The sequence below is a fragment of the Rhamphochromis longiceps genome, linkage group LG12 (assembly GCF_057381845.1).
Source record: "Rhamphochromis longiceps isolate RC_006_pf linkage group LG12, R_longiceps_female_GT1.1, whole genome shotgun sequence".
Taxonomy (NCBI): Eukaryota; Metazoa; Chordata; class Actinopteri; order Cichliformes; family Cichlidae; genus Rhamphochromis; species Rhamphochromis longiceps.
Window position 1 is genome coordinate 26,887,721 of NC_140568.1, and position 25,105 is coordinate 26,912,825.

At 41.6% G+C, this 25,105-nt stretch overlaps 5 protein-coding genes across 7 annotated transcripts; 2 read left to right on the forward strand and 3 right to left on the reverse strand.

Annotated features, from left to right (window-relative positions):
• Positions 1–4,815: 4,815 nt before the first annotated feature.
• On the forward strand, positions 4,816–7,531 carry LOC146657420 (polyubiquitin-like). The gene has a single exon (XM_085425477.1). The coding sequence runs from the start codon at positions 7,025–7,027 to the stop codon at positions 7,523–7,525; it is 501 nt and encodes a 166-aa protein (XP_085281603.1). The 5' UTR covers positions 4,816–7,024; the 3' UTR covers positions 7,526–7,531.
• A 60-nt stretch (positions 7,532–7,591) lies between these two features.
• Positions 7,592–10,137, reverse strand: pxmp2 (peroxisomal membrane protein 2). The gene is made up of 5 exons (XM_085425476.1): positions 9,972–10,137; positions 9,526–9,648; positions 9,163–9,325; positions 8,319–8,438; positions 7,592–8,215 (listed from the first exon to the last, which is right to left on the reverse strand). Exons 1-5 carry the CDS (start codon positions 10,079–10,081, stop codon positions 8,147–8,149), a joined length of 585 nt encoding a protein of 194 aa, XP_085281602.1. The 5' UTR covers positions 10,082–10,137; the 3' UTR covers positions 7,592–8,146.
• A 1,222-nt stretch (positions 10,138–11,359) lies between these two features.
• unga (uracil DNA glycosylase a) lies at positions 11,360–13,987 on the reverse strand. 2 transcript variants are annotated; one of them, XM_085425482.1, is made up of 7 exons: positions 13,756–13,987; positions 13,225–13,425; positions 13,046–13,141; positions 12,413–12,510; positions 12,146–12,234; positions 11,841–12,019; positions 11,360–11,758 (listed from the first exon to the last, which is right to left on the reverse strand). In XM_085425482.1, exons 1-7 carry the CDS (start codon positions 13,852–13,854, stop codon positions 11,618–11,620), a joined length of 903 nt encoding a protein of 300 aa, XP_085281608.1. In that variant the 5' UTR covers positions 13,855–13,987; the 3' UTR covers positions 11,360–11,617. The 2 variants fall into 2 exon arrangements, with proteins under 2 accessions (XP_085281608.1, XP_085281607.1); XM_085425481.1 differs by lacking the exon at positions 13,756–13,987 and having other exon boundaries at positions 13,225–13,527.
• alkbh2 (alkB homolog 2, alpha-ketoglutarate dependent dioxygenase) lies at positions 13,518–17,625 on the forward strand. The gene is made up of 4 exons (XM_085425483.1): positions 13,518–13,654; positions 15,310–15,606; positions 15,680–15,878; positions 15,962–17,625. The coding sequence occupies exons 2-4, from the start codon at positions 15,327–15,329 to the stop codon at positions 16,296–16,298; spliced, it is 816 nt and encodes a 271-aa protein (XP_085281609.1). The 5' UTR covers positions 13,518–13,654; positions 15,310–15,326; the 3' UTR covers positions 16,299–17,625.
• Positions 17,626–17,733: 108 nt separating this feature from the next.
• usp30 (ubiquitin specific peptidase 30) lies at positions 17,734–24,103 on the reverse strand. Of its 2 annotated transcripts, none has more exons than XM_085425478.1 (13): positions 23,967–24,103; positions 22,777–22,886; positions 22,512–22,685; positions 22,315–22,418; positions 21,918–22,016; positions 21,648–21,693; positions 21,474–21,568; positions 21,312–21,371; positions 21,136–21,222; positions 20,867–20,947; positions 20,513–20,735; positions 20,323–20,431; positions 17,734–19,283 (listed from the first exon to the last, which is right to left on the reverse strand). In XM_085425478.1, the coding sequence occupies exons 1-13, from the start codon at positions 24,035–24,037 to the stop codon at positions 19,031–19,033; spliced, it is 1,512 nt and encodes a 503-aa protein (XP_085281604.1). In that variant the 5' UTR covers positions 24,038–24,103; the 3' UTR covers positions 17,734–19,030. The 2 variants fall into 2 exon arrangements, with proteins under 2 accessions (XP_085281604.1, XP_085281605.1); XM_085425479.1 differs by lacking the exon at positions 23,967–24,103 and adding an exon at positions 23,692–23,905.
• Positions 24,104–25,105: the final 1,002 nt, after the last annotated feature.

Sequence of the window (25,105 nt, forward strand, 5' to 3'; positions counted from 1 at the left end):
CTATTGCCCCCCAACCCAGTACCAGGCGGTTCGAGGAGGAGACCAAGAGAGGAGGAGGAGGAGGATGAAGAAGAAGAAGATGGGAGAGCTAGAAAAATGTCTAAACACTGAATTTTGAGCTGAGCTGGACAGTCAGTGTTGCACCCATCTTTCAAAGCTACATGTGTCCTACATTGTGTTTCTTTCTGCAGAGGAGCTTGCATCTAATAAAAGCAGCAGGAACAAACACAGGAAACAAATAAAAAGGAAAAAGTGAAAAACTGTAAAGCAGAAAAGGAGGAAACAGAGACTCAACGAAGGAAGATAAATAACAGAAAGAAAAGAAGAAAATGTCATGCCTGTGTGAAGGCAGGCAGGCACCCAAGAGCAGGACTCACAGAGACAAACGTGGAGTCAAAACACCCGTCTTTATAGGGAGTTTGCCAATTGAACAGAAAACTAACTAAACTGGGGAAGCAACAGACAGGAAACCGGGCAAACAGAACAAACAGAGTAGAATGAAGAACGACGCAACGACGAGCAGGGGAAGACTCAGACACTAAATACAAGAGGTGAACAGGACTGAAAGGAAACAGCTGGGAGACACGGCTGACACTGATTACACAGACGAGACAGGGAGAGCACAAAACTGAACACACTGACATAAGACACAGACCTTCAAAATAAAACAGGAAATGCACAGACTGGACTCAGAGACACAGTAACAGACAGAGAACAGAAGGAACACATGGGCAGAAACCAAACAGAGGGAACACAGAACCCAATGTCCTACATGTAACATGCTCAGAGACTGAATCTCGGCTGGCCCCCTCTGACCCACGGACTTAGTTTCCTGCCACCAGGGACCTGTTTACTAGACTTCCCCTTTACCACCTGTGACCCAGTATGATACAAGTGGAAAGCAACATATGTGTCTCATATCACTGGTACCTTGTTAGATGGGGATGATTGTGGTCTCACTGGTCGCAGACATGGAGGGAGTGGTCCTATTGGTTGGCTCCCACATTAGGAAGGCGGGGTTGGGGCCTTCCTATCACCATTGTGCTAACGTAATTATACAATAGCATTTACAACACCACCATCTTCAAATAGAAAAACACATTATGGAATGCTATCAGTTGTGTATTGGCCTCCCCAAACCCTGGACCTCAACATTAGTGAATAGTAGGATCATCTTGACAGAGAAGGGAAGGAAAGGCAGCCAACATCCAAAGAAGAGCTTTGAATGCATGTCTTTATCCTGTCTTCCTTCTCACCCCAACCGGTCGCAGCAGATGACCGCCCCTCCCTGAGCCTGGTTCTGCCAGAGGTTTTCTTCCTGTTAAAAGGGAGTTTTTCCTTCCCGCTGTCGCCAAAGTGCTTGCTCATAGGGGATCATATGATTGTTGGGTTTTTCTCTGTATCTATTATTCTACGATCTACTGTACAATATAAAGTGCTGTGAGGCGACTGTTGTTGTGATTTGGTGCAATATAAATAAAATTGAATTGAATTGAATTGAATTGAATTGAATTGAATTGAATGTCCTTCAAGAAGCCTGGAGAACTTTTCCTGAAGACTACTTTCGCTATAATAAAAACAAAATTTCAGAATTAAAGCAAAAGTAATGACTAGTTTGGGTGTTGTAGTCCTTTAATAATCAAGGAAAAGTAGTAAATCCACAATTTTAAAAAATGCTTTTATTATAAATAATCCTGGTGTGGATTACACACAAACCAATGTTTTACAGGCAGAACATTGCTCATCTGAGTTTTTACAGACCCAGAGTGAAATTCACACAAGTTCAGCTTTCATCACCTGATGAATGCACCACTGAAGCAGACCCACTCTGCTCTGTCTTTGAAGATTCACCATGAGAAATTGGCATTCCTTGCTCTAACTGTCCACAATATGAAAGTCACAGGAAAAACCGACATGTCTTTTTTTTTTTTTATGTTTGTTTGTTTGTTTTAACCCACTGTGGTGCCACTTAAAATCCCTGTGTTTGAACAGTACACTTCAATTCTGCTTTAACAGCAATCGTTGATGTGCAGGGAAACATCAGGGTTAGCAAACTCACAACGCGAGTCTTCTTTCTCTGGGCCACATGTGTAATATTTATGTTTTTGTCCATCGAGCCACTCCATAGAGCTTCACCGCAAGTCATGTTTAATTGCAGCAGAGAATAAACACCAGCCTCCCGACCAGCTGCAAAACAGAAACATAAACACGTGGACAAAATGCATAAATTTGCTGTAATGTAAGTTAATAAAGTAAGTTACATACCGCAAAAGCCTATAGCTCCTCCAGTCACACAACCACTGTACACAGCGTTCTTCCAGTCAGATATGCCTCTGTGCTGTAAGTGAAAGACAGTTATTACAAAACACTTTCAGTTATCACACAGAAAGTGTTTTGTTTTTCATCTGCATGGCAGGAGGTAGTAATGGCAGATAATCAATTAATCATTAATCAGCATATATCTGTAACAGTATTCTCATATAAATTACCATCACTTTGTTCAGTACTTCTAACGATTTGTTAACCTATCCTTTAACCACTTCTGCAAACAGCCTGTGCCTGACTTTATCATAATACATTACATGGTGACAATTGAACAAAGCATATAATTACAAAACCAGGTAGCAGTGGGAATGTGAGCATGATTTTGGAAGAAATCATAGAATTCTAGGAAAAAAGGGTTGAAAAATGTTTCTGTCTTCCTTCCAGCTGTGTCCATTTGTTGGTGACAAATGTTGCTGGATAGTGATGTGGACATAAGCATACCTAACTGAGTGTGTGAGGCAACATTTCCAGCAATGCTTGCAGTTGTAAAAATACTATATGCAATGCTAGATGAATATTATAACTGTTACTGTTTTAGGAGCAATAGATTATTATTTTTACTCCTGTTTTTTGCTTCCTGATTAAAACTAAATAAAGAAAATGTTGGACTTTGATTTGTGGGGAATATATTGTAGTGTTATGGCTAAATATCTATGTTAACGTCCATCCCCCTTAAAAAAAACAAGCAAAATGCTTTCATTTTGTCTGTCTATGCTTTAAGAACTGCAATAGTCCAAGGACGGGGGTGCCTACTGGGGTCAGCGGGGGAGCTGGCCCTAGGGAGGGGCATCCTCCCCTCCCTCCTTTTCCTCCCCATCCCCGGCTACCTCCCTCTTCCCGCTCCACCACACTCACCCACACAGGTAGGGCCTTGGGGTGCGGGTGTGTCACCAGGGTGCAGGGGAGACATTCCTCCCCCCCTCTGTCCCCTTCTGGCCACCTGTGCCTCAATTTTATCTCACAACTTAGACATCCACATTACTTACACTCTCATAACACACACATATATATAGGGCCTTGAGGGTGGGCACGTTAACGGCGTCCAGTGGACGGTCTGTGTACTCAAACCTACCTCTGGCGCCGGTGCCCACCTCTCAATTTTTAATCCATGTAGACCTTGAGGGTTCTCGGGAGGGGCCGTGCTAACACCTGCTGCTCTCTGGCAGCAGCACCATGCTCTCCCTTGTTTTAAATGCACTTTAGAACAACACGCAGCAACACTACACATGAGCGGGAGGAGGGAGGTATGGGGTCTTCACACACCCCCGTTCTCTGCTAGCTATCGGGGCGGGGGGGCTGGGAGGAGATGTTGGCTGTCCGATTGGCCTCCCTGCTGCTGCGGAGCCTGGGACGGTCTGCTTGCCTCCACCTCGGGGGGAAGGGTAACATCTCTTGGGTCTGGGTTCTGTTTTCCCCTCTGGGGGCGAGGGTACCTGGACCCGGGGTATAGAGTATGTTTGGGGAGTGTGATTATGTGTACATGTCCATTTATGTCAATCCTTACGTTGGGTGAGTGCTGAGTGTTTGTATATGTGTGCATGAGGGTGGGAATGCATGTTTGTGTCTGTGTGTGCCTGTTTGTCTGTGTCTATATGTCAGGTCGGGTCTTAGACTCCACCTCTCTGGGAACTCCCAGGCCCTCCAAGGCCTATCTCCCCTCACCACACTCCCTGCCGGTGACTGATGCCCTCAGGGGTCGGTGCATTGGTGGTTCTTGGTGTCCGGGGCTGGGCGCTCAGGTATGTACCAGCTCATCCCCCCCCCCCCTTCTCACTGTCCCTCTCCCCTTCTGTTTTTCTTTTCCTTCCTTTCTTTCTCCCTTTCCTATCCCTCACTTATGTCTGTCCCGTCTGTAACAACTGAAAATAAAATAAAATAAATAATAAAAACAAAGGTCGATCAAATAGACCAATACGGCAATGCCACGATGATCCATTTGGCAAAATAAATCCATTGGGTATCCTTGTTGGTCTTCAGACAACAATTCTGACGGCTAAACAACCAAATGGGACAGGCAAAAAAAAGAAAAAAAAAAAAAAGAACTGCAATAGTCGTGTATTCCTAGAATATGAGTATAATATTTTAACTAGGGGCAGCACGCCCATACGGTAAAAGAATACATTTTTCCTGGCCAAAATATATTTCAAATATATGGTAAATATATGTTGTATTTGTGATGCTCAAAAAAAGATATTTTTGAAATTGAAAATATCTTTTTTCAAAACAAAATGCATTTCAAAAGATATTTCAGAGTGAAGAAAACACATTGCCAACCTTACAGTAGAATGTATATCAAAGTATCCTTTATTTAAAATGTATTTAGTGCAACAATGATGATGATGATAATAATAATACTAAAAGTAACAACATGTTTTATGTTCATCTGCAAAACAGTTGGATTAAAAAAAACAGAGTCAAAGGTTTAGCAAGAATTAGACAGTTTATTTATTTGCTTACAGTATTTCACATTACACAATATCTCACTATAATGCAGCATTCACTTGACTTTGAAATTATCTGTCAGTGTTACAGTAAACAAGATACAACAACTGCTATGTACACTGTAGTTTTTGACAATATATACAATATAGTACTTAAAGGAACACACTCCACTTTTTTTGGAAATAGGCTCATTCTCCATCTCCCTCAGAGTTAAAAATGCAGCGTCTTCTTTCTAGATCCGTACGTTAATAGGGCTCTGGAGCGTGATCTTACCGGATGGGGCGTGGCCAGGATTTTTGGTTGAGGCGCCATATTAGCAGGCCAAACAAATGCTTGCTGTGTGGTCGGTTGTAATGTTAGATTGCACTACCGGCAAAGGAATAAGCTTGAAAACGGGCTCTCTTTTCATTGTTTCCTCACCTGGAAGCATCATGAGGGAGCTTATGTGTTGGATGTTACCAAAAGAAGGCGTCTAGCCTGGATAGCGGCTGTGAGACGAGCTGATATTCAGTTCTCTACCATCCACAGATATCTGTTGGTGTGCTTCAGTATTTTCATTCTGGTAAGTTACTTTTTTATTTTCAATGCGCTCTGAGGTCATAGCAAATTAGAACAAACATGAAGAACTACCTTTATTTATAAAGTTGCTAATTATTTGGCGTTATTGCAGCAAACCAGCCTATGAAATGAATGACTGGGTTCCAACACTACACATGGGGCACTACGAAATCTTTGTACATGCTACATACATACTATATGCTAACACCATGCCAATCAGATTACTTCTTCCATGTGAGGGTGAAAAGGTGACCCTCCTGGATAAGATGGCAAAGGTTTGCTGCGTTTTGGTGAACATGTGCCCCAGTGTGTTAGTAAAACCAGGGGAAATGCTCTTGTTAAATACTCCTAAAAGTCTTGTGCTGTATGCAGTGATACATTTTCAAAAGAGACAGTAAATTACAGAATGCTAGCAGTGGGTGATATTATATAAATGCTGTCATCATTTTATGTGAACATTTTGTCATTTGTAAACTATACATGACACTGATTCTACATTGTAACTGATGTGATGTTCTATAAACTGGTTTTAATTAAAAATAGGTAAACACCTGATTTTTTCTTTATTCAACTTTTGAACAGTGGTAATTAGTAAGTACATAATCAGTAAATGCAAATTATTTACAGGCCCCCCTAAATTAAAACATTATGGGCTATTCAGAACAGAACTATGCTTGGAAAAATATTTTCCCATCAGTTGATCCAACTCCTCCACAGTAGCAGGTGGAATTTTTCTGTTTTGAGGACGGCTTCTTTTACCTGTCACTACAGATGGTCTGTTTATGTTTTGATTGAGAGCCTTTTTTTGGGCAGCTGAAGAGGAGAAGTCTATCTTATGGCCAACCTCTGGCTGTATCTTGGTCATATTACCCAGCAAAACCCAGTATGCAGGTTCATCTGTAACAGTCCTTGTGCCACAGATCCTCACTGTTGCTTCTACTTTAAACAGAAGAGCAGGGACATGGGTGCAGCTCTCCGCGACTCCAGCCATACAGCTGCAGTGGGCGGCTTCAACCTTCCCTGTGATGCTCACAATGACCCATGGCTGAAATGCCGGTTGATTCAGTCTTTGAGAGTGCAGTACCTGAAACACACACAGGCAAAGTTCAAGACACGAACTTTAATAAGCCAAGGCCGACACAAATGTGTTGTGTCTACGTTCAAATACATTAATCATAAATGTAACAAATAAAGTGTTTTTATGTATCCATCTACAGAAAGCTGCATGTTATATTTTAAATCTGCATGTTTCTTTTTAGAAACCTATCAGCAAAAGACTCAAGTATGTAATGCAAGGATGTAATCACTTTCAAAAGTGAGAAAGCATAAAGTTCGACTTTAAGTGACAATTGTGGACACCTAATATGATAAGGAGATTCTGCAGGTCATGCAGGCATTTTTCTTAAGTCTAGATTTTGTGAAGGAAAGGCTTTTTAATTACAGCATTAGAGTCAAGTCATGCTTAGACAATAGAAACTGAAAGTTGTTATGGCAGAGAGGGAAAACGAACCTTAGGTGAGTGTGAGGGTGTGGATCAGCTGAGGCAGAGTGTATATAAAGGCTGAGCCCTTCAACTTAGCTGCTGCTCGAGCATCATTTACGTTTCCACGTTTGAAGACTTGAAGTGAAAACGTCATCACAAGGTAGGAAGCTGATAAAGAACTGAAAAGTCATTTTTCCCCAGTGTGTGTGTTTTCTAATGGACTATTTTGAATTCTTTCAGACTACAACCAACATGGATATAACTATTAACATGCTGGGTGAGTCCCACACTCTGACCGTGAACCCAGAGGACACAGTTGGCTCTCTGAAAATAAAAATCCAGGAGAAATTGGAAGTCGACCCTCAGACGCAGAAACTGGATTTTCTGAACGGTCATCCCAACGACGACTCCAAACCCATCAGCTACTACGGCTTACAGCACTGCTCCCGGGTGTCCCTGCTGGTCACCGAGCCTCCTCCACCTGCTCCCATCCAGGTGTTCCTCAGAAATGAAAAGGGACAGATGAGCACCTACGACATCCAACCCGGCGAGACTGTGAGCAACTTCAAGAACAGAGTCGAGAAAAGAGAGGGGGTGCCAGCGAGCCAGCAGAGGCTCATTCACCAAGGCCGGGAGATGCAGGGTGGCAAACTGGAGGACTACAACGTCAGAAACCACAGCACCATCTACATGACTTTGCACCTGAGAGGAGGCTGAGGACACTTTAAAATGGTTCAGAAAACCCATGTATGTTATTTAATATTATAAACTTGACTTAACTCATTTATCATATTTATTAGTGCTTTTATTTTGGAAAAACAAGAACATTCCCATAGACCGTACAATATGGGTTCATTAACCAGTTTGCAAATCTGTGTTTTCTTTTGGCACAACAGATAAGTAACTCATACAAATCAACACGTTGGTGATTCTGTCATGACAAATACATGTTAACTGTACTTATTACAAAGCATAAAGCTAACAACAGGAGCCTACGTCTCTTCACATTTCCTCTGCCTGTGTCAGCTCAGGAAGGTGGGGCTGTCATTCTCAATGTTTATGAGTCATATAAAGTAATAGTTTATTAGATCTTACACTGTTAAGATATAAATTTCAAGTCAAGTATTTAAAATGTTACAGCAACATGTGGTAATGGTTTCAGTCCACTTTAAATTTAATCACAAGCGCTTGTGTATGTGAAAATTAGTGACCAGATTAGGCACAGATTTATGGCAGTAAACGTAACAGTCTGTTGTATGATCTCAGTTTTAAGGCATTTACAAATATGCCAAAACTGTTTCCTGAAGATGTGTTTTCTCTAGAGACGTCTTGGTAGCATCATTTTCTCACAGATGCAAGGTAGGCATACCAAAATAAGGCGATCATGTTGGCAAACAGCACTCGGAACTGAAACCAGAAATGTACACAGAAACAGAAGGCGCGAAGAAATTAATTACATGTGGCGACAGAAAATAACTCATTCTCTGATGAAATGAAGTGAAATGTGTACCTGAACAGGGACAAAGTTGATGTTTATGAACTGGAAAGGGGTCCAAACTTTCCAGTTCATCTTCAAAGCAGTCCAATAACTTCTTCTCATCTTCTTTTCAAAATCAGTCCATCCTTTAGCCTAAGGGACAGTGGTTACAGTCATATTACATGCTTATATATAAAATCTTTATATCGTGGACATGATAATTAATACTATGGTAAATGTCCAGGTTGAATCGGGTACTTTGCCAGGTTCTTGGTGTCAGATGAGCATGAAAATGAGTTCACTGTACTCAAATGGCCTCCACAATCAGCAGATCTCAATCGAATTGAGCACCTATGGGATGCAGTGGAATTGGAGACATGCAACCAACAAATCTGCAGAATCTGTGCGATGCCATCATGTCACTACAGACAAAAATCTCTGAGGAATGTCTCCGGCACCTTCTGTGCCATTAAAAAAAAATCAAGACAGTTCTGAAGACAAAAGTAGATCCAGCTCAATAGTAGCAAGGTGTCCCTAATAAATTGGCCAATGAGTGTACATCATAGTGCCAGTCCAATGTTAGGACATATGTATGGCATTAAAGCTTGTTAAGATACTGGCAATGGTGTGTATAATGAACAACAAAAAATTGTTGTTCATTGAACCACAACAACTACGCTTAAACACCATTCCAGTGCAATGAAAAAGCAAAACTGGACTCCTAAGTTGTGTGAGCTGTTTTGATAAATTAAGAAATAATTAAATGAGGTGAGGGCCTCTGCTGCCTCAGTTTTGACATGACTTTTTTTTGCATTAGAGAGCAGGTGTCCCTCTATACTGAGCTAATTTGAAAGCAATGGTGTCTGAGATGACCCACCTCCAGGATGTTCATTACAAAGTAGAAAAGGAGCAGAAAGCCCGGGGCAAAAATAAGCCGGTCCAGCAGCAGACGTTTGACTACACAAAACCGATCTGTGGTGGGAATCCATACTTCCATCAGCTGGTAAAACAAGTGGCTCACGGGTCCTGTAATAAGCAACCTGAAACACACAACAAGGGCAAATATGAATAGCAGAAGAACATCTAAATGTTATCACATAACTGTGTTATCACAGACACCAATAACATTGGACAGTGTTCGATTAGTTTTATCAGAGTCTAACTGGAACAACATCACAATCACAGACCTGCAGCCTTAAAACAAGTCAGTGCTCAGTCTGCTTTCTTTACTGGATCTCACCCATAAATGGCGTAGCGTGCAGCTCCAGCTGCATCGATATTACTGACAGGAGCTCCCTTCTGGGCTTTTTTTCTTGCTTCCACAAACTGAGACAGAAGGTTTCCTAAAGCAGAGAGGATGCCACTGAAAATACAAAGGACACACACACAACTGTCAATAAGTATCAATAGTCCACTTGCAAAAGACTTAGTGGGGGAGGTTTTCAGGACAGATGCTGATTGGCTAAAAGCAGTGCTGTGACAAAATGAGTGTGCGTTCAATGCAAACAAAGTCTTAAAGAACCTGACGACGAGCAGGAAACAAAACACTGATAAAAACACTTTTCTTAGTTACAGTGTAATAAACGTCCCAAGAAACCTGACTACAGTACAGTGGTTTGGCTGTCAGTAAATGGGAGCTTCTAACTTGCAACACTGTCAAAGTGCAGAAACGCGACGTGTACTGACCTGGTTACAGATTTAGTCAGGATGGGGTATTTCTTCAGGAGGACCAGGTACTGCTGGAGTAACCTGAAATGTACGGAGGAGTCCCGCACGGAGCGGCTCTGCACGGGCATTCTCAGTTTTCTACCTGTGTGAATATTACTACCACTACCGCCTCTCTTCCTGTCGACGTCATTGCGTCACTGGTGGCGCCATGCATTGACGTCTACATCCGAAACAGTTCGGAAACGAGCATGAAAAAGAAAGAAAAGAAAAAAAAATTCACCTTAATTTCACCATCCACCATTAAGCAATAATTTTGAGTAAAATGCAGTTGAAATACGTAAAATAAAATGTTTATTTAGTAAATAATTAATCACCCTTGGTATAAACTAAATATATATCAATCAAGTACATTTCATTCGACCAGATTTAATATTTTAAATTGCGTGTATGCTAGATGGGAAATGTACATGTAATTAAATTAGTTAAGGTCTGTATTTTTTTTGGTGTATGCTGCATAAATGTTCCATAAACTTGAAGAACATAAAATAAAAGAAAGAAAGAAAAACTACCTTTTAACAGAAAGAAACCTTCAGCATAACCAGGCTCATAGAGGGACGGACATTAGCCGTGACTGGTTGGGCCCCGAGATTATTAATAACTGATTATTAAATGCAGAGTGGTGAATAAATACACAGCAAGGGAAACTATATACTTTCTTCTTCCTATGATTATTATTATTAGAAAGAAAATTATTAAATTAATCTGCAATGTGACCTCTTTTGGTCAGCACTAGTTAGCATGGGCCCCTCACAGCAAGGTGATTGAGCATGAATCAAGAAATTTAAAAAATGTTTCTTCTTAAAAAAGTATTCAGTTTCCACAGCATATCTCAGTTTTCCAGTCTACAACCTTCACATGTGCCTTACAGATTTATAGATCGGAGTAGACCTATAAATGTACAACAGATATTATAAACATTTATCTCATATAATTTTTGGTTATATTAGACACAGCTAACCTGTAACAAGAACATTACAATGACTCTGACTACTTTATGTTAAAGTTTAAAAGCAGTTTGTTTTTTTAGCCTAGGTTAAACCCAAAAATGTATCCATCTAAGTATGAAAGCACAATGTTGATTTATAGTTGATGTATGCTACTTTATACTCCTACTTACACCCCATTTAGGAGAAAATAGTTTTAGTTGGTCCCTCAGATTATTTTTCAAGTTAATAGTTTACAAAACTATGAACTACTTTAAATTACTGTGAGAAAAAAAAAAAAAACTACCCTTATTCAACAGCAGACCCTAACAGAACTCAGTGTTACAGACGTCAGAGGTAGTCAACATGCCTGGCATTAAAACACTATATCTGCCTTTTGGAATCACTTTAATTAACCCAACATTTATGTAAAAAAGTAAGAACAAAAAAGGAACTTTATTGTTTAACCTAAAAAGAGCAATAGTGTACAAAACATATTTACAACATGGAAACTGTTATGTGCATACAAAAATATGCAGTTCAACATTAAGCTTTAGCCAAAAGGCTTTCAAAAAAACTATACAGAAAAAGCTGCCAATACTAAGAAGATGCAAAAACAGGTTACAGGAAAGCTTATGGGTGTTTTGGTCTGTAGTTGAACACATGCTAGAAAACTAGAATTCAAAGTGCTTTCCAGTCAATGGGAGACTTTCCAGATTTTTGTAGCAGCTCGTTGGCCTTTGAGAAGTGTCTGCACCCAAAAAACCCCCGATGAGCAGACAGGGGAGACGGATGAACAGCCTGCAAGACGTGGTGACGTTTCTATAAACACACAGAGAGAAAACTTAGTATGAAAACACATTATAAAGCTTAAGCTGAATGAGCCTGAATCAAAACAACTGACCCTGTCTATAGCAGCTCCTTTCTTCTGAGCATATGATCCCCACAGCATGAAGATGAGGCCCTCCAGGTTTTTGCTGAGCCACTGCACCACAACGTCAGTGAATGCCTCCCAGCCTCGGTCTTTGTGGGAGTTGGCCTGGTGCGCTCGGACAGTCAGCACAGCGTTGAGCAACAGCACTCCTGGTGAGCAAGGTCAAAAAAAAAAAAAAGAAGGAGGAGAGCAGGTTTGTTGCAGCTCTCTTATTGTGGAACTATGATTAAACATTTAACAAAATGGGTTTTTTTGTTTTGTTTTTTTTCAAGTACCTTGTTGGGCCCATCCAGTCAGATCTCCATGTCCCGGGTGCTGGAAGCCTTTGATGTCAGAGCTCAGCTCTTTGAACATGTTCTCCAAGCTGGAAATGAAAAGGATCTGACTCAACAGCACTGATTTCAATTAACTCACAAATTTCCAACACAGGGAACAAGCAGGTATGAAAGTTATTCATTCACAGAAGAAGAAAGAAGAAATTGCATGAAGAAAGCCATTTATATGTGTTTTTCCCCCATCAGAGGTAGTGAAGGGCTTCAAACCTGGGGGGAGGAGGCACTGGTCTCTTCACACTGAAGCACAATCCATGAGCTTGGTTAGGACCGTGATATGGATCCTGGCCAAGGATCACCACTTTTACCTGGAATTGTAGACACACGTTTGGGTTAGGCGACTGTGACAGAGTAAAGGACACCTCAGATAATACATCACACAGGAAATTTTTTTTTATGCAGTTGTCTGCTGGGGAGATGGCAGCGCAGAGAGGGTTGGCTCGGTCCTGCATAGTCCCCTAAACCCCATAGAGGAAGTGGGTGAGACGAGGACGTTAGCCAAACTAATGTCGATTATGGACAACACCTCACACCCCGTGCATAAGACTGTGGAGGCCCTGAGCAGCTTCTCGAGCAGCAGACTGTTCCTTCATCCCGACAACAGTCGCACTGTACAGTATACACACAGAATAAATACCGTCTAAAAATACATGTGTATCATTATCACTCCCACTGCGCTTTATGTACATCTACAAATATAATAACAGCACCAAAAAAAAAAAAAAACTGTAACAAGTGAATTTCCCCACTGTTGGATGAAACAAAGTCTATGTCTACGTCTAACAACCAGTGTCACTGAAGCTCAATCTGTACATGGCATCGATTGTCAGTTTACACACTTACATCTCGGATGTCACACATCTGTGTCCAGGTAAATACATGTTCAGCAGGTGGGTAAACTGTGTGGCGTTTCCTCTCTTCACAAACAAAACTCGTCAGCTGTGGGAGAGATGTGAAGTCACTATAACTGTTCAAAACAACAGAGACACAGTGTGCAGTATCCCGTCTCCTCCTCTTCTCACTTGTTTGAAGTACGGCTTTCCAAACTCAGCCGACAGCGCCTTCCTCCAGCTCTCCCCGAACCCTGGTGGTGTTTGAACGGAAGACAGTCTCTCCAGCGCCGCTTTCTTGTTGCGGGCGATCTTGTCCAGCTGCTCCGGGGACAGAGGGGCAGGGCGTGGGCTGCTCTGCTCCGTCTCCACCCCACAGCCCTTCTGCTTTTTCTGGATAATTTTAATGTATTGAGAAACACATAGAACTGGTGAGAAGCGGACAGCCGGGGGTCTAAACGGCTTCAGAAAGTGTCGACAGAGCGGTGGAATCATAGTCGCGCTGCGAGTGTCACGCTGAACACCAACAACACAGCGGTGGCTTTGAACGCAGCTTGGAGTACGCGAACGCGTCGCGGGAAACTACAAATCTCCCAGTGTCTGAAACGCTCATGACTCCACTGTAAGTTTTTTAAATACATGCCAACAAGCTAATATAAAACTTATAAGGTACATATTTAACTCTTAAAATTTAAACTGTTTTAAAAAAGAAATGACACTCACCGGCTCGTTTGCATCCTCCTCGGATTCAATTAACTCCGTAGAAGTCCTCTTCTTCGAAACTGGCGAAAAAAATGAGTTAATAGTCTTCTGTCCAATCATTTTGTCTAAAACACTGCGGTGGTAACCTGCTGTAAACCAAGAGAGTTAAAAAAAAAATACCCGGAATGAGAATAAAACAGCAGTCTGCTGCTCCGAAACCCAAATCTCCCCAAGTGGGAATAACACATTTGGCGCCTAAACAGTGACGGCACAGAGATATGTTAATGAGCTGAGGGGTGTTCAAGACACACTACTGTTTGGCGTTTTATGTTGTTAAAAGTAAGCGTGCAGCACCTAGCATAAGGATAAGCGTCTATTTACATGAATAAAAAAAGTGTCTGTCTGACGCTTTTAGGGATTTTTTTGTTGTTATTTAAGGTGTTTGTTGAACGAAACAAAACGTCCACGTAATGATGACCAGAAAGCCTCATATTTAAATCAGTTTTGAGTCATTTTTCATGCAAAATAACTGAGCATATTTTCTGCTGTTCTTCTTTCCGGTAAACTAAACATGCACTCACCGGCCACTTTGTTAGGTATACCGGGTCAACTGCCCATAATGCAGGTCGGCCAGTTGCGTCACATAATAGAATTTTAGTGCATTTAGAAATGCAGACATAGCGAGGAAGACCTGTTGAAGTCCAAACTGAGCACCATAGTGGGGGAAAGGTGAACGTGGCATGGTTTTTGGTGACAGACAGGCTGTTCTGAGTATTTCAGAAACTGCTGGTTTGCTGGGATTTGACCACACACCCATCTTTAGTGTTTACAGAGGATGGTCTGAAGAAAAGAAAAATATCCAGTGAGCAGAAGCTCAGTGGACGAGAATGCCTTGTTGATGTCAGAAGACAATGACCAGACTACTTCCAGCTCATAGGAAGGCTACAGGAAGTCAAATAAACACTTGCTCACAACAGCTGAAGCTTGACGCAAAAGGGCTACAGCAAGCGAGGATGCAGTGGCCACCAAAATTGGATAAAGATCATTAGAACATTAGAAAAACGCTGCCTGGTCTGATAAGTCTGGATTTCTGCTGCAACATTCAGATGGTAGGGTCAGAATATGGAGTAAAGAGCATGAAAGCAATGATCAGTCCTGCTTTGTATCAAAGGTCCAGGCTGCAGGTGGTGTAATGCTGTGGAGGATATTTTCTTAGTACACTCACAGGCACACTTACTACTAACTGAGCATTGTTTAAACCCCACAGCTTTGCTGACCATGTCTGTCCCAACAGTGAATCTATCTTCTGATGCCTGGTTCAAGCAGGATAACACACCATGCCACAAAACTAAGATAATCTCAAACTGGTTTCTTGAACATGCCAATGAGTTCACTGTACTCAAATGGTCTCTACAGTCATCAGATTTGAATCTAGTAGAGCACGTTTGGAATGTGTTGGAACAGGAGATTCATATCATGGATGTGCACCAGACTGCAGCAACTGTGTGATGCTGTCGTGTTAATATGGACCAACATCTTTGAGGAATGCTAATGTTTCCTCTTTCCATCACTCAGGTATTAAAAATCCACCAATGGAAAAGTTTGTGATTCAGGATCGGAACAAACGTCGCTGCACCAGTGACACTCCAGCAGGAAGTCCGAGAAAAAAGATTAAACAGGAAAGAGACGAGAAAATAAAGGAGGAAGACTCTGAAGATGATGAGGATGCAGCCTTTGCAGAGTTCTCCAATGCTGTTCCCTGGCAAAAAATAGAAGCAGAGGGACTAGACTGTGATTATGCACTGCTTTTCTCTAAAGAGGAGGCAGACTGCCTTTTTACACAGCTGGAGGAGGAGGTGGTGTATGCAACAGGTACATCAACCCTGTTTTCTTTAAAGTTATGAGCAGAAGTTGCAGTGCATTTTAACTGTTGCGCTTGTTCCAGGTGAAGAGTCAAAGGTCCAGGTGTATGGAAAGGTGTACAACATACCGAGAAAGCAGGCCACGTATGGAGACGCAGGCCTAACGTACACTTATTCTGGGGTGAGGCGTATAGCCTGCCCATGGACTCCAACTTTGGAATACATTCGAGACACTGTCACTAAAACGACAGGACAGACATTCAACTTTGTCTTGGTCAACAGGTGAGAAATGACTGATGCAAGCTGTAAATGTCACAGTTTTGAGATTTGGAGGTTTTACTGATCAACACACTTTTCTCCATCAGGTACAAAGATGGGCAAGATCACATGGGCGAGCACCGTGACGACGAGAAGGAGCTGGACCCCGGCTGTCCCATCGCGTCGGTCTCTCTGGGAGCAGCGCGGGACTTCTTCTTCAAACACAGAGACTCGCGAGGAAAGCAGAGCCGCCGACAAATTGAACCTGTGAAGCTGGAGCTCGCTCACGGAAGCCTGCTCCTCATGAACCCGCCGACCAACACCTTCTGGTACCACAGCCTCCCTGTCCGCAAGAAGATCCTCCTGCCTCGCATTAACCTCACATTCAGGCGCATTCTGCTGGACAGCAAGCGTGAGACCAAGGCAAAGCCGGGTGTAAGTTAGGGACATGGCCATGTGCACAGCCACTAACAGCACAGCTCCAATTTAAGCAACTTGACACTCTGGAGGAAGACTGTCTTAATTTTTTTCAGTGAATCAGCATTTAACTTTGCTCAACTCATATTCATGTTTCTGTTCGAAAAGAAGGCAAAGACTTCAGATCAATAAATGTAAACAGTTGACTTGTGAGCTTGTTAGTTCTCATTGATTGGACTGCTGCTGCTGTACTCTAGCAGCTCTGGAAAGTAAAAGGTCGCTGGGTTGCATTTAAAGGAAAGGCATGTAAACAATGAAAATGTACTTCTTAGTGGATTGTCAGGTTGGTCCAAATGTAGACTGCTTTAATCAGACTTCTCTTTAATGGGCTTAAATGGGTATGAGAGGAGGGTGCATGACTTCAGCATCAGTTTGTTCCCTGGATATGGAAATATTTGTTGATACAGGAGCTTTTTTTATGTTCCAGAGTTGTCAGATTCCAAGGTTATATACACTCGCCAATTTATTAGGTTGGACCCCTTTTACCTTCAGAGTAGTCCCCAGGTATTTTGGTCCATGTTAGCATCCTATAGTTGTTTTAGATTCATGATGCAAATTTTCTGTTTGCCCCCACATCCCAAAGGTGCTCTATTAGATTGCTGCCACAATCATTAGATGGCAAATTTTGGTAAGACTATACCAATTGTAGCCTCAATTTTCTATTGTTAGCTGAAAGGACTAGCACCCAGTGTGGTCTCCTGCTGCTGTAGCCCATCTGCTTTGCAGTTCCAGCATTCAGAGATGCTCTTCTGCATGCCTTGGTTGTAACAAGTGGTTGAGTTACGGTTGCTTTCAGATCAGCTGGAGGCAGTCTGGACCGTCTTCTCTGACTCTGGCACTTAGAACTGCAGCTCACTGGTTATTTTCCTTTTCAGACCACACTCTGTAAACCTCAGAGATGATTGTGTGGGAAAGGCCCAAGTAGATCAGCAGTTTGATTAGGGTGAACATTTGATCAGATAAAAGATTTGCTGCCTTTGGTATACCAGTAACAAGTATACTTTTAAACCTCTTGCAAATTGAGCAGTTTTCAAATTAACTGTATTTCATTCAAAGACACTTAAATAATGGGGTAGTTAACATAACAATCTCTTAAACGTACCAAAAAATGTTCTTGCTTTAATAAAACACTCTAAAGACCATTGTTAATGCTTTTAATACCTGAAAACGATCACCTTACAGACTGCACACAAATACAATCTCACATGAATATACAGTAGTGCAAACTGCAAAAATTAAGCAGTTTTGCAACAGATCACTGCTCATTTTGACCTTGTTGGTCAAAAGTTACACATTAATTATAAACAAACAGGATGACTACAGAAATCTGCAGTCATGTTAACTAAGGGCACGTCTCTTATTAACCCGTTTAAAAACACCCACAGCATGTCAACTGGCTGTGATGTGTCACATTTCAAGGAAGGGCCCCGTTCACATTAATTGTAGCACTCATGGTTCCAAGTGTTTAAAATCTCAGGCATTTAAGACAATATGGCACTTAAACCACAAACGTGCAGTTTTATAAATCGTGATAGAGTTAGGTTCACTAGAAACAGCAAAAATAATCAAACAGAAACCGTGTCAATAGAAACATTATTACTGCTCTGGGTTTACATACACTGCTGAGAAGGATTAGGCAAACTACATCTGACAAAGAGAACCGGAGTCAAGGATAATTCCACCTTTGTGACTTTACAGAATATGCAACAGCTCCTAAATATAATCACTGACAAGTCCTAATGAGCCACTTGAAGGCAATGGACAAAATAATAGGAACACCTTGAAGCAGCCTAGGGTGTATTCACATTTAAACACCAGAAACCACACCTCTAGCCAACTTTTGAGCCAGCCTAAACACTGTACGCTTTCAATGTGAACCGCAGTTTGTAGGGTTATTATCTTGGCATAGACTGCACCAATAAGCCACAACAGTAAAACCACCAGTCTAATATTGTGGTGTCACCAAAATCATTTTGGCATTTGTTTAATCTGCTTGCTTGCAGGATGAAGCCTCTCCATCAGATCAGGATTTGGGGAATTTGGAAGCTGGGAATATGGTAAATGGACTGCATTTATTTAGAGCTTTTCTAGTCCTACTGACTACTCAAACCACTTTACATTCAAGTCAGTCTCTCTCTCTCACTCACACTCACACGAGGAGGTGGGGTTTGGGGTAAATATGCTGCTGGAGGAGGATACTGCCACAGAGTGCCATTGCTTGGGATGCAACAGTCTTTAGGTGGGTGGAGTGTACCAAAGTAGCATCCATATACCATGACCCATAGGTTTTGCAGCAGATCACTGCACCAGTGATGACAACCATTACTCATTTTGCTTGTCAGTGGTTTTTGATGTTGTGGCCGATGCAGCGTTTAATGTTCCTCTTTCTTTATCTGGTAGAAGTCGGGGTGTTACATAAATTATTACATGTCAAAGAAAAAGTAGCTTACCGATAAACGCTAACACAAAAATCCTGCAGTTTTATTATCTTTGGGATTAAAAGGCTCCTCCTCTGGAGCAGAGCAGCAGGCAAGGTGTCCACAACACATCACACTACACCCTAGGACAACTCTAGGATGGCTTTCTTCTCTGGTGTCATGTTCACAAAGCCACCTGTTGGTAACCGTGCTGTCCCCTGCCACATCGAGTGTGACAGTGTGACTGGAAAGGCAGAAGTCATTCAGGCTGCGAGCCTTTGGTTACTGCTCTGACTGCAGAGAGAGGCCAAGCCTTCGAACTCTCTCGTAAAAGAGCATGTAAGCGTTGGAAGACAGCACCTCGTGCAGGCTGGCTTTGCGTACCGAATCGTCTGACATCCACAGCCACTGGCAGCTGAAGGGCGAAGAGCTGCGAGATGAGGAGGGACTGCGGCGGTAGGTGACGAAATGTCCTGAGTGCATGTCACCGTGGTGAACCAGCACCGCCGTGAGCTGGAAAAGGTACTCTGTAGAACTGGAAGGAACGGGACAATTACATGTGGTTTATGATCAGTCCTCGCTTAGACCCTGTGTGGAACAATCTGCATGCACGCTTTTTGGATGCAGTCTTTGTTTCGGTTCATTTTCACCGGTGCGTTCGTTAATAAGGTTGTGACAGACAATGGATGTCAGAAACAATGAAAGTTATTGCTTTGAATGTTATTAAATAGAAATGCTGGTAATGGTATCGATGTTGTTTAAACATAATAAAGGGATACTGGGTTCTTCTTGTATAGTACTTAGTGTAGGTGTATGAGAGCAAAAATAGGTCTAAGACGAAGCTGTAGATTTCCTTTGGGTAGCCTACTTGGCGTTTAAACAATGAAACTTCAGCTTCGTGATAGTTTAGCTTTCAGTAGAAAGGCTTGTTAAGTTTAATACACGCTATAGGGACAAAAGTGTTGGGCCACTACGCTTAATCTTTGAACTGTTTGCCATCCCATTGCCATAGATTTACAAACATCCATCACCTAGCAATGCAGTTTGCCTTTACAAACATTTGGGAAAGAACGGGTTGTTCTAAAGAGCTCATTGAACTCGAGGGTAGAGCTGTAATAGGATGCTGCTGTTGCAACAGGTCAGTTTGTGAAACTTCTTCTAGATATTCTACCAAAAGTGGTATTATTGCAAAGTGGACGTGTTCAAGAACAGCTACACAGCCACAAAGTGACAGACCACATAAAATTACAGAGCAGAGTCAGTCAGCAAAGTGCATACTGTGTAAATGTAATCCATAGTGGCAGCTCCAAACCTCCACTGGCATTAACATCAGCACAAAAACTGTTTGCCGGGAGCTTCATGGTAGGAGTTTCCACAGCTGAGCAGCTCCTGTGGGTGTAATGTGTAGGTGGCCCAGTACTTTTGTCCATATGTGTTGGTTTTAGCTCTACTAGAAAAAAATAAAAATCTGTAGACACATTGATATCTGCTAATTCTGCCAATGCGGAAAAAGGGATTTCAATTACCAGATCACCACTGAATACCCTGATATATTTGAGTTCCTTATTGATTACCTGTAGTCATATGCGAGGCTGAGCTGTGGGTTCACACCAGAAGTGTGAAGGAGGACCGATGAACAAGTTCCATTAGAAAAAGGTTTGTTGTTGTTATGATGCTCTGAATCTGAAACACGAAATACAATAAATGCATGAATCTAATAAACTGAATAATAATAATACTACAGATGCAAGAACTCCAACATACCAGAGCCATTGGCAGAGGGTTTTTCTACTGAATCGTCTCTGCTTTCAGCCTTTATGGATTTTGCAGTGCATCTGAGCCGCTGACTCCTCTGTGTGGAAGTGTTGTGTTTGTAATGGTCCATTGATAGATACTCTGCAAACTGCACATGCTCCTGTCGTTTGATGGGGGTTCCTTCACTCGACCACGTCAATCTTTGCAAATGGATGCAAAGGCACTGGGGGAGCTAACAAAGACTGCCAATCATTTACCCTTCAACCTCAAGCTGGATAAGTACTAGCATTTGCCATGTACAGAGTTCCTAAAAGGAAAATAAATAATTGGGTTATTAATGCTTAACCAAAAGAGACTACTTACCTTCCCCAGTTTTAGCTGTTTAACAAATGTTGTCCTTTGGCTTTCTACAACTGGTCCATTTATTGTGGTTGCTTGTTGAAGCTGAGGAAAAATGATCAAAAACTTAAAATTTATACATAAAATCAGCAAAAAATACACCTGTGAAAGAAACAACTGGACCTTTTGTTCCTCTTCAGGCGACCTCCCTACTTCAAATCTTTCACTGAGTAAATCATTTAATGAGAGGATTGCCACAGTATAGCTTGGCACTGATATGGAAGTGAGTGTACCTTGGTGCAGTTTTCACACTCCACTTCTTTGATGGTTTCCGAAGAGATAAAGTGCTGAAGACACTGATCTAGAGAGATCGGCCGCCCCTGAGAACAAGCACAAGTCATATTATAACAAACAGAACAACCATGAAATATACTGTTGTGTACACAGCACAAGATACATTTTCACTTACCCACTGAGGTAAAGGAATGGACAGGGAAAGACTATCAAACGAGTCGTACCGCACTGGACTCTAAGAATGCAAAGCAGAGGTATAAAATCACATCCTGAAAGAAGACAAACAGTAATTTTCCTTTTTTTTTTTCCCCTCAAAAAGACAAAACAAAAAACTCACCTGTAGCTCGCAGCGCTTGCAGAACATGTTGCTTGTTAACCGGCCATGAAACGGATGCTGAAACTTCCACGGACTTGGTATTGGATGAAGGGGAGCTGCCAAATGAGAATTTCACTCAAATGAAATACAACTTTGTTTTATCATCTAGGTTCTATGATTTCTACTCCTTCTCACCTCGACTTCTGCATGTCATAGTTTTCTCATCTTGATCTGGGAGACTCTGGTATAAAATAAGCACACACACAAAGAATAACTAGACACATATTTCTGATACTTCAACAGCACAGAGACCGACTGAGATTTTTAGAGTGTAGGAGGCAATCTTTGGATTATTATGGCCTACAAACTCCAGATTACAATTGTGCTTCATTGTTCTAGAAGACTCTACAGAGTGTATTGGAATGGATGCAACATGCAAGAGAAATGGCGAGAAAAATGAATTACCTCAAGGGAGTGCATATCAAACAGATTTGTGACTTTGGGCTGACGATCTCGCTCCTCTTCCAGAGAAGATGTAAGGACATGAAACAGCTCATGTGCATCCTAAGAAGGGATGAACCAACACAAACAACGGTTATGAGGTGGACGAGCAAATTGTATACAAATCTAAAGCTGGTGGATCGATCCACTGCTCCTCCAGACATATCCTAGAAGAAGATAATGAACGCTGAGTTGCCCCCAAGAGTGACAGTGTATGTGAATGTGTGTTAAAAAAAAAAAAAAAGCCTGGAGGCAGATTAAGTTGCTGAATGTGTGTGAGATTGGGTCAATGAGGAAAAGTACTAGTGCACTGCACTATTCATTTGAAATAAAAACAATATCAGCAATAATACCGACTGACCTGCTCTTCAAATGAGCTGATGTGCCATCTGTACAGTCTGAGGACATCCAGGAGACATCCAGCATCAAGAACATCATCCTCACCTGGCTCTTCACTGGATAGCGCTGTCAGTGCAGAAACAACCTCCATGTGAACATTTCAGAGGAACTCAGCATGTCCAGTACACTGTGCTTATATGACACACTGGTTTTATGTACCTTTGAGAAGCTGGAGCAGTGTCGTGGATAGCTGGTTGTCTTTGCAGGACTGGATTGAAGGCAGAGCTGCAAACTTCTCCAGCCACCTGATGAATGACGGACATGCTGCTAAGCCCTGAAGTAACGAGTTCAGAAAGCAGGTGTTCCCCAAGTTTAAAAGACCTGGTGCCATACCTGCAGGGAACCACGAGTCACTGTAGTTTGCTGCAATGTAAACAGTGCCATAAATATAATGTGTGCGCCACACGGTCACAACAGCTCTTACCTCTCTTTCTTTTCTTTCGCTCTGTGATTGGACCCCACAAAACATATACTCCAGCTGCAATCGCAGCAGCTATCCCACCAATGACGCCCCAGTTCTTTATCATCTTGTTTCTAAAAACAACAACGACAACAACATATTCCTATCAACAAAACACAGCAAGGGATCAGACATGGGGGGAGGATTCATAAAAATAGGACAGAAAGGATAGGCATGAGAGTAACATTTAAACATATATAGACTGATAGTTGTATTGATGATGGAGGTGTGTGTGTTTTGTTGTTTTTTGGCCACCATATCTTGCATCACTAAATTTTTGGCACCCAATAAAAGCGATCAGCTCGGATTTGAAACAAAATATGATAAAGGTTCAAGCCAAAAATAAATATTAATTCTCTAATATACCACCAAACACTTTACAGACTAAAGCTGTGAAATATAATTAAACATCAGCTCTGTCATAAAGTTTATTCTTACAAACTGTTTTTTATTAAACTTTTATTCATCAATCCCACTTTTTCTTACATGCCACACTGGTATAAGTCGTCCTAGCATTTGAGTATATAAATATATTTAGAATTTGTAAAATGTTATCCTCTCAGACAGCACAGACAAAACGGGCACAACAATTCCACTCTGATCTACTAACCCGACATCTAATTAGCTAATCTGGAGTAAACGAGGACACGACGAGACTCGATCACATCAAAGAAAACCTCCACCGACATCTGCTCTGATAAAGCTTCAGTTGAACTGCCTGAACTTATGTTTGCGGTTTCAATACAAACATTATGTGGGTTAAAAAAAATTTAAAAGTCCCTGGCGTTACTAATTACCACATCTTTATCAGTAAGTAAACACGACCCAGTTCACATAAGAGGACATACAGGCTAGGTTTAGCTGTAGTAGCTAACTTACCGAGAGCTCCGAGGTAAGGCTACCCTCTGGCCCCTACGTATCCTCCATCAATAAGCACCCACGCTTCTATGTTCAAAAACAGTCTATACCTCATTAATATCAGTGCATATCTCCTGTAGCAGGCTTACTAACTGTGGCATTAAACCAGACAGCGAGTCTGCGCATGTTTCATTTTGGGTCCAACCAAAGCCTACGGCGGCGGCATCGCGACCGCGCTTCTTCCTTCCGCGTGCACCTGCAATTAAGCTGTTTTGTGCCAGGTGGTGAGGATTTACCTGATTACGGGTCCAGTACCAAGAAACTCCCGAACAAGCTTATCAGAGCTTTTTGCTCTGCACCACAACATCCTGCTCCTTCTGCGGAACTCTCAATGGTTGGTGGTGTGTTTCAGGACGGACCCAAGGAAGAGTGGCACGCCTGTAACGTCATTACCTGCTTTCGTAAGAAAAAAAAAAGTAGGGCTTGAAGCACTGATGCGTTGGTTTTGATTTGATTAGTCTGAATTAGTTTTTATGCTTTCATCAGACTCTTTAAGAAAACAGAATAAAACCACAAAATTCTTTACATTTCACAAATCTTTTAAAATCACACTTCAAGCTGAAACTCAAAACAGTTTTTTTTTTCAAGTTCCCCAAAACATTTTGTAGAACAAAACGAGAGGTTTCACACTTGGAAAAGAAATTAACCCATCAAAACACCGTGCAAGCCTTCCAAATTTCCATAGGTCTTATTTCAATTATTTTCTCCTTTCTCTTTTTACATGTTTTTACAACGTTGTAATGGCCGTAAGCACCTACGAGATCAGATGGTTTTGTTTTTTCAGAAGAAAGACAATTAAATCTGGCCTGTAAACTCTCTAAGTGGCTTTTACGGGAAGTTCAGGAACTTGTGCCCTGCCTCACACTGCCCCTCACTTGTTTTACACATGACACGAGGAAAGTAAAGGATTGGCTTACCCTCTGGTATAGGGCCAGAGCCAGAAGGCAAGTAATCTTTTCCATTGTCCTATTTTCATTTCAAGTGGACTGATAAACACGTATCTGCGCTTTGTTATTTTTTTTATTTCTTTGTTTAATTTTTTTTTTTAATCTAAATTTCAGCTTCTATTTTTTCATATATATAGTTGCACCTGCAAAAGAGGGGACATGTATTAAACGAAGTCCTTCAGTTTTCAAACTCTCTGGTTTTGATTGTATTGCAACTCTTGGAGCTAGTCTCTTCAGAAGTGTAGCCTTTTCTACTGATGATTGGAGCACAGGTGCAACATTCCACCTTTCCTGCTATAAACACACAACCTCTGCATCAAACGTCCCTTTTTGCTGCTACTAAGCTTCATATTGTATGATATATATAAATTGAAAATCTCATACCTTGTACAGTGTATAGGTTTTCTGTATAGCACTATTGTTATAAG